At 33.5% G+C, this 9509-nt stretch overlaps 1 protein-coding gene across 2 annotated transcripts in view; it reads right to left on the bottom strand.

Moving 5' to 3' along the window:
• LOC117104853 (trafficking kinesin-binding protein 1-like) overlaps positions 1-9509 on the bottom strand; it is a 34228-nt gene that overhangs the window by 20492 nt on the left and 4227 nt on the right. The window contains exons 2-3 of one of the 2 annotated variants that reach the window (XM_033245701.1): positions 8977-9161; positions 7199-7420 (exon numbers count right to left, since the gene is read on the bottom strand). In XM_033245701.1, the coding sequence (XP_033101592.1) occupies positions 7199-7229 (31 nt within the window). In that variant the 5' untranslated portion in view covers positions 7230-7420; positions 8977-9161. Of the gene's footprint in view, positions 1-2839; positions 3697-7198; positions 7421-8976; positions 9162-9509 lie in introns of those variants that run through there. The other variant, XM_033245700.1, reaches the window with a different exon arrangement.

Here is a 9509-nt window from a genome sequence, read left to right as displayed (position 1 = left end):
ATTTCATTTAGTGTTTAATGTGTTCCATATGTGTTTGATCCAGTGACCGGGGTAATAATGTGAAGCGCTTAGAGGCTTTGTTAAGGCATTAGGCGCTATATAAGAACGACATTATTATTATTATATAATAGAATTAACATAATATTCATTTTGAATGTAATGTACAGTAGTTGCAATTATATAGCACTTTATACTGAAGTCTCAAACGTTTGAAGTGTGGACTAACTCGTACAGCAACTTGCTTCCCCCTTAGAGGTCACTTAGTGTCCGAGCTACCCGGTAAACTGGTTCCAACTACTCTTGTATGTCCACAACAGAGGCTGTAATGTATGTACACCATATTCATCTCAAAATATGGTGCACATGAGCCAAATTGTGTACATGGAGCCTACGGTTTATAGTCCTTATCCGAGAAGACTTGTTCCACCACCAAAACCATAGGCGAGCGTCCTGTTCGAACCAGCGCTGATATTAAGGCAAAAGTGGTCTACAGGCAATTACTGTATTACCATTAATATCTTGATATTTGGGTCTTGACCTAATTTTTAAAAGGCAGCAGGTTTTAATGATTAACAGAAGTATTGACTTTTAGACCATCATGACAACAAAAGAAATTATAGGTGGAGTTTGGTGACCTCACTTCCTCCATTGATTATTTTATAGTTCATTATAAGTTCAGGTACAACACAGTGAATTTAAATTAATACTGTTGTTTCCCATAGACCATCTTGGATTTGCCATCTCGAATTTAAAAAAAAAAATAGAAAAAAAGTGCCCCCATTCTCTTTTTTCAAAATATTAGAACGAGAAACTACTTTTCTTTTTTTACGTGGCCTTACGAGCACTGGAAGCTGAATACATGCTCTATAGGTGTTTGATCAAACTTGTTGATAATAATGTGAAGCACAGGCCTTAACAATTTATATTATGCACTATATAAAAGTAGTAATATTTTCTATTGCGCATAATTCCTAACAAACCACAGACAACATGACACTAGCCTAGTAAATCTGAAAGTGGTTTTTTTACACACTTCCTTTTCTGGAGCTCCCAAAATATTGATCAACTATACTGTATAGTTTCCAAGGTTACCTTGTATTGTCCTATAATGTCACTATTTGTCCTATGGTATGTAATCAATTTAATACTTCAAGTCCCAATATGAAGTGCATTTGAAAGTGGAGAACAATTTCCTGATACTTGTAGTATTACTGGACCCAGAACACTGGTACAGGTAACAGCAGTCAGGAATATAAACCATCTTCAATACAAATGCCTAACAATGTAATTACTATATACATACATACTGTAGAGTACATACTTATGTGCTGAACATTATTATTACCAGCATCCATTATTCTTCAATCAGCTTTTAAAATAATCGAACCATCACAAAACTATATTTTGAAAACTGCAGAATAATCTTGATCATTTTGGATACTGGACACAATAATAGACTAACATTCAATCTCACATTATTAAACAAGGTCGATGATTTCATAGCATATTGTTTTAAGAACCAATCAAAAAATGTGCTAAGGCCCATAAGGAATAAAATGTACCCCACTTTGTGTTGGTGGAGTGGTATACGTGCTGTGCTAAGGGTACTCTAGAGGTATCCTGTTTTCTTTTGGAACTTTGTCAGAACTATAAACCACAATACAAACAATAAATTATGTCATCTAAGGATTCTGGGAACAAAGGTAAGTTGCTACTGTCTGGGTAGAGCTAATATTGAAAAAAAAAAAAATCAATATTGAATTGCATATTTAAATTTACTAGCTTTCAATTCAAGGTTAAGTCCCAGAAAATTATCCTCACTAAGCAACAGCTTCATAAACAAAATAAAAATTTATATTGTTGATAATATCTGGATCTTGGTGTAATATTATATATACTATAGAGTGCAGCTTAGCTCAGTCGGCTAATCTGGTGGTAGCCACTGTGTGTGTGCTGAACCGTGGAGATCTCTAGGTCTCCGGTTCTATTCCCATCGCGGTCTCTCCTTGTGTTTCAGCTGGAGGGCTGAAATACAAGTTACAATAGTGCACCGTCTTTCGGATGAGATGTTTAAGCCGTTGTTTCCTTGTGCACTTATGGCCCATGTGCATGTTAAAGAACGCAGTACACTCTTCGGAAAAGAGTAGGGGATTGTATCCCGGTGTACTGCCCAATCACCACCAGAAGGACTCCACTGGAAATAAGTCTTCTTCAAGACTTTCGTGGGCTATCCTTGGTGTTTACACCGAATAAATCCAATCCAATCCTATACCCACAAAAATTATTCTGTTTTTTTGCTCAATATAGGGTTTGCTTATGTCTAAAGAACTAAACGATTATTATATTTTATTAATTATTTTTAGCACTTACAGTATGTAAATTATTTCGCATACAGTATTTGAATAAGAGTATTGAAGCACCCATGTTGTTTCTGTGGAGGTGGTTTTTGGCGTAGTGGAAATGGTTTGGTTTCCCAACCTTGAGGTCGGGTTTCAATCCTTCGCTGTGCATTTCGCTTGAGTCCTTCAGCAGGGCATTTTATCTATAATGTTTCTGTCTACCCAGTTGTAAATGGGTACCAGCGAATTGCTGGGAGTAACCTGCAGTGGAGTGGCATTCCACCCGCTTCACGCTACTTGAAACTGGGGATAAGCTCCAGCCCTATATGAGCCTCGTGACTCGACAAGAATTTACTTACTATACATGTTGAATCTACCGTGGTATTTGAAAAAAATGCGAACAAGAATTAAACTACTATATAAATTATTTGGACATATTTCTTGAAATACATTTCTTCCTGTACCTGTTTATAAGATGATTGACGGATGTCACTACTCACTTATTAAATGTTCCAAAGACTCTTCCGCCACTAATGTTGAAGTGGAAGAGCTGTCATCATCCTCCTCTTCATCTTTTTCATTATTGCCATTACTTACAATATGCGACCAACTTGATTCCATTTTTAAATGCATTTAGCTGGTCTGGATGCATATTGGTCATGGATACAAATGTACATATAACCAACGTCAATGATGCACTTCAATTGGCACGGAATTTGGTCAAATTCATTGTAGTTCAACCGGCATGGTATTGATTATATACAGTAGCTTTGGTGAAACCGGTAGCTACGAAAAACAGCAGGCCTTCTCATTATGAGTACAGTACATATTTTAAAGCTGCTTTTCAATTGCAATTACAATATGGTTTAGCTCTAGGTAATGGTGAATAGCTACATATACTGTATATACCGGTAGCCATTAACATTCAATTAATTTGTTCATCACAATAGGATGATCCACTCAACAGAACAGGTAGTTTATTGACTACTTCCGTAACATGATACCTCCTATATTTCACAAATTATGCATCCTCTGTCAACAAGTCGGATGAAATCCAAATTCTTCATTTACGATTATTCAGAGTAAAACAAGCTGCAGGAAACACAATTGCGAGCTTATAATCAATGAAACAGCTTACCACCAGTTAAAATAAAATCCAGCACTGAAAAATACTATATAAATGCAGCTGGTATAACAGATCAGTCTTGGGTTAAAATACCTTATAACTCTGGTACTTCAGGTCGCATGGACACGAGCTGCAAAGGTTAAGACCGCTAATGCTCCAACCACCTTGCAACGAAGGCGAGATTGCTAAGTCACCACTTGTCCGCAGTGGTGTATGTGTTTATTGGTTATTGATTGGGCTTTACGATCTATGTATTAAGTTGCTTCATTGATGCGCAAACAATCACAATGGATAGTTGGACCATTCCATTCTCAAGTCCGACTCATACACACATTGGTTTATCAGATGGCTGCATTCAAATAATATGCTTTGATGAAGACATTTTGATATCAAAATAAAAAACATGTTGACAAAAGGAAAGAGACAAAGAAATGGTGGATGATACATTATCAAAATATAAATCAAATTTATAGTACATATTCTTTTTAATACAGGTCTACAGGACTTTATAATTTACAAAAGTAATAGAAATATCAGTTTAATCAGTTTACACATACTGTAGTGAAGTATTTACCATACCAGTCCATAGTTCCATGTTGTTTATGATGATTGACAGCTCATCCTCAGACGTTTTATCACGCTCGGCACTATTTACCACCACCAATTATTAGTAACATTAGGATCAAGCTTTTATCCTCAAATGTTTTTGTTATCGTTGTGGTTTTTGCGTTTCTTTTGTATTTTTGGCCATAAAATAAGCTTTGAATGGCCTTATGTTTACCATCATACTTTGCTATGCTTTTTTCCTCATATATTCTTGTTATTGTTGTTATTTGTCACTCATCACATATTATCGAGAAGTCAGTGCCTTAATGCCAAAGGGTATAAAAGGTTATGAATTATGTACATACAGTAGTATCATCTCTTTTTGTATTTTTTACTGCAAAATAAATTTAGTATGTATTTTTTTTAATGTTTACAACACTGTATACAATACTAACTATCCTTAAATATTGTTATTATTTATATGGAGTGCTTTTGTACTAAAATAAATGTTTTTCATATCACATTCTGCCTAGTTGGTTGGTTGCTAAATTGATATTCTTGATCTGTACATTTTGTGTATGCACTACTTGGCAACAAGCAGTTTCTACTGATTTGAAATTGGTTCTCAGTCAACATTAAAAATGATAGATGCAGGTAGGCTATCATAAGATGTGGCATTGAATATGTAATTATTACAATAAATGAATGAATAATGCGCTCAGAATATTATCCATGTATAAAAAGAAAATAAAAAGCTGTAGACAAGGGCTACAATTATTTGTATGTTTTACTATAAATTTATTTATTTTTATTAATGGTAATAAAATTAAAAGAAATATAAAATAAATAGAAAATATGCAAAAACACTATTACCATACAGTACTATTTCTTATGACTTAATTCTATATCACATCACTGTTATTGACAATTTCTGTTGAAAGGATTCATTTTAATAATTAGTAAAATGAATAAGATGATTCAGGAGATGATAATATCAGTGCCATCTTAATCTTAATATGGATTTTAGGTATTCACCACTCGAAGGCAATCATCACCTTTTCCTATTAGTATTAGTATGTCTATTACTATTATTAGAAACCTTGTTTTTAACTGTGAACAATAGAGGGCAGTATATATGTCATCTTCAATATGGAAATACTTTTTAATTTATTTTTTACAATATGTTTGTACAGTAATGCAATAAGAATCTATTAAATAAAAGCTAAATCTCGAAAAAATTATGTTATTTAAAATACCAAATAACACTCTGAATATCTAAATGTATTTAACATTTGTATACAATGAAAACTTTCCTTGATTAAAATTGTGGTTTATAGAAGTCTGATACTTAAAACACTGTACAAAGGTTAATGTTATTATTAACAGCATCAATAAAACAAAACCAACAGCAACAATAATGATAATAAAACTACAATAACAATATAATAATTATAATAATACAATTATTTTACATCATGTTAGTTGGGGTTCTAAGTTTAGTGTGTTGGTTTTGAAGTGAATAAAATTATTTATGAATGATTATAATGAAAATACAAATAACTAAAGAATATTGATACTATGAATATTATTACCATTAGTAGGGTATTATGATAATGATTAATGTTGTCAATATAAAGTTTGTAATAATTGATTATGTGAAGTCTCTTCCCATCATTAACAGTAGGCTATTTGGAAACACTTAGAATTAACAGAGCTTAAGTGAAATCCTGTCACATAGCAGATTTTAAAATGAATAGCTTGTTGTTTAGTCATTAGGTACTGCATAGTTATTATTACTAATCACTAAATGAGTCATATCCCAAATGACAAGAACTTTCCTGCGAAGCCGGCTGTAATTTTTTAGGAAGTATTTGGGATAGGCGATAAAAATATAATTCGCACAATATAACACACTTCTACCTTGTCTGCCTTCCTCATTAAAGGTCAATTTTTGACATAACATTGACACATGCATTTAACACTGATTGAATAAGAAATTTGATCTGCAATCTAACAGGTGAATCAGATATTTGGTATCTGTTTGTAATTAGACAATTACTGTAATTAACATTTATGTGATATAACAAATACATAGCAAGTTTTTATCTTATACAAAATCTAATCCGAGTTAATTATTTATTGCCAATAGACATTTGAACTAAACAAATCACTAGGATGATTTATTGACTAGAAAACTATTAATTTTTTAGAGATTTCCTGATTAACAAAAGTGCTTTTTACTCCGTATACTTAAAGGTTGAAATTACTGTACAGGGGCGGATCCAGGATTTAAAAGAAGGGGGTTCAAAATGTTTCCAAAAAACCCCAAAAAAGTAAAAAAGGGGGGTCCGAAAAAATTTTGATTCCTAGATGGCCGGAGATAAGCTTTCCCGACTTCTGAGGAGTCTTTAAATCATGACATTTAAGTTCTTCAAAATTCGAGGTTTTCCCCCTCTTGAAAAAAGGTCAGGTAATTTTATGTCATCATATCACAGAAGAAAAAAATTAAAAATCAAAGACAGGCAATATATTATTATATTCCAATAACATTGAGTATTTAGATATAGTCTTTCTTCCATGGATCAATGAACCGATAGGCCTGAAGAACGCACTTTCGTACATAAATTAATACGACGGCGAACCAAAAACAGTGTGTATAAGTTATTTAATTGACAACTAGTTGGGCTAAGCCTAGTTTGTCTGATCTTCCAACATATGCTTAGGTAGGTTAGCATGCCTTTTGTTAGCAAGGACCCATTTGTATTTTGTTACGTTTCTTCACAGAGGGGGTTCGTACAAACCCCCCTCCCCCCTGGATCTGCCACTGCTGTAGAGACAGGAAGCAACAGACTGAGATTTCTGTGGACATTGGAACCAATATGATTTCACCAAATTAATTTGGAGTGTATTTAGAATTAAACATACTGAACATACAAAGTCAACACACTTGGGAGAGGTTGGTCTGCAAGGTGGGCGAGGGGGAGGGAGCGTCCCTTTACCCCCCTGCTGGATCCGCTACTGAAACGAACGTGCAGCATTAAAAATTTGTCTTTTGATTGGTAACCCCTATAAAGTTAAATAGTTTTTTTTTATGGTGTAGGCCTACAGTACACCCATAGTATCTCAATTTTGTGTTTTTTGGGTATATACCCAAGGAACTATTGTCATAAAAAAATAGCACACTTACAAAAGTACTTGAGTGTCTCCTCCATCATCATAGGCGATAACAAGTCGTCATCCTCCAAAACTGCATCTGCATCTGCATCCAGGCCGCTACATGTCCCCAACCAGTCCACATGTCCGTACGTGTAATTGGACGTGGTGTCAGCACGTAGTCGATACAGTGGTATCTTCTCCTCCAGCAGGCTGATTATCTCAATCTCTGGGATGTCGGAATTATTATGTAGGTCTGAAAACATAAAGCCAATTTTATGTCAAACAGAAAATTATCGATGAAAAACCTTGAAGACTGGACTTTAAAACAACAAATCTTAAAGATTGCTTCCTCCAACCTAAACATCAAGAATATGATGCAAGGCACTATGGCTATTTCATCATTTATCAACTTGATTCGTTGGTTCAATATTCAGTACATTAAAGCCAATATCTGCACTGAGCATGACCAAATCTATGCCTTGATGGCGTCAATCCTAACATGCTGGTTATTTTAGCATTTATACCTCATAAAATTCATATAAAACATTATCACATCATTTGCATACTAAAAATAACTACCAATTATTATATAAATAGGTATTTCTTTCTCTGATGGTTGATGAAAATGCCATAAACTTAAAATTCAGTTCAAAGGTTACAAACACAGTGTGAACTCATTGATTGGTTAACAACATGCAATAATGGTTTTGTAATATAGTGTTAAAAACACAACAAATCGGAGTCATATTGTAGCCTAAATCCATTTTCAAAACAAGTTTTTAGAATGATGGTCACCATATCCATATTTCATTAAAATAACCAAGATCAACATTCTTAAAAAAAATCAATATCTTCACCACCATCATTACTATACACTTTGGCACCCAACACCACCATAAATATTATGTAAACCATAATATCACACCACATTTATTATCTTTATTTTTTTTTCTAATTCAAAACCAAAGCTGTTCTTAAGACCATGAAAACCTTGGTCCCAAAAGTGGTCTTTAATTTGAGGGAGACCTATAATGTTAATTTGATATTGATGATAATGATGATACTTATGATGATGATTACAATGATGAGGATGATAAAGATAATGCCATAGTGATGGTGGTAAAATTAATGATGATAATGGACTTTTCTGCTCCTTTCATATTTTAATTAAGGTCCCACAAAACAACAGTGTAAATGTGCAAAACATCTGCATTTGTGGGACACACATGTGATTGTTAGACCCATGCATATTGCTGGCATTGTTGTGATTGGTCAGTTTAGTTAAATTTGATTGACACTTTGGAAAGGTCCGTTATGATTATGGTGATTGTGATGATGACAAAATATTGATGGTTACATGACGATGATTATCATCAGAGGACAATGGTGATGATTAAACAGTAAAAGAATTCTCGCAAAGACCAACTCCATCATGAAAGACACATCTCACCCACTACAATGTCTACAACTGGCTGCCGTCTGGGAAAAGATTAAAATGCTGCAACTGTAGAACAAGTCGATTCCTTAACTCCTTTGTTCCATATTCAATTAGAATTATTAATGGTTGGTTGGCTTAAATGCATTATCTATATGTAATGTTTTGTTGTATATATTGTACTATAGACTTTATGTTGGAATTTATTTAACGTCCTTTATATTTATATGTTTGACGTTCTAAAATTGTTTGTGCAATGTAATATCCAAATATCATTTCCTTTTGGACAATAAAGTTATTATGTATCTTGTAAAATAATAATGATAAATTAATAATTTTAATAATTCTTATTATGTAACATTTTTGTATTTTACCTGTGATTGTGCCTGTCTCTGTCAAGCCATTGTATTGATCCTCGTTGACCTCCAGGTCATCAGTGAAAACCTCCTCGTATCCATGTATTGGAGAGGGTGAACTGCTGTTTGTCGCCAGCTTGTCGGTTTCACAATCTCACTAAACGCAAAGACATCGGGATCAACTTGGCTCAGATATCTCCAAACTATTATGAATAATAAATTGAAATATACTGAATATAAGTAAATTATGTCCATCGGGACATTAAGAAATATAATAATATATTTCTTTAATGTTAAAATAATGTCCATGGTAGACTTACTGTACAAAGCACTTTTTGTTGTAACATGGAGAGCTGAGTTAAACAGAATAAAGACCTTTAGTCCTAAAACTAGAAATTGCAAATTGCAAGTGAAGTGCTGCGAAGTACAACTGCATATAAATGTTTGAACAAAATTATTTATGCGAGTCAAGTGAAAATAATGAATAATAAAACTATAACAAATAATATGAGACACGACCCTTTGTCTATATTAGAACACTTCTCATTGGG

Source organism: Anneissia japonica, unplaced genomic scaffold, assembly GCF_011630105.1.
Source record: "Anneissia japonica isolate Jap-2015-1 unplaced genomic scaffold, ASM1163010v1 scaffold287834_len5846547_cov211, whole genome shotgun sequence".
Taxonomy (NCBI): domain Eukaryota; kingdom Metazoa; phylum Echinodermata; class Crinoidea; order Comatulida; family Comatulidae; genus Anneissia; species Anneissia japonica.
Note: the sequence above shows the minus strand (reverse complement) of the source record. Positions and strands in the feature narration are given on the sequence as shown.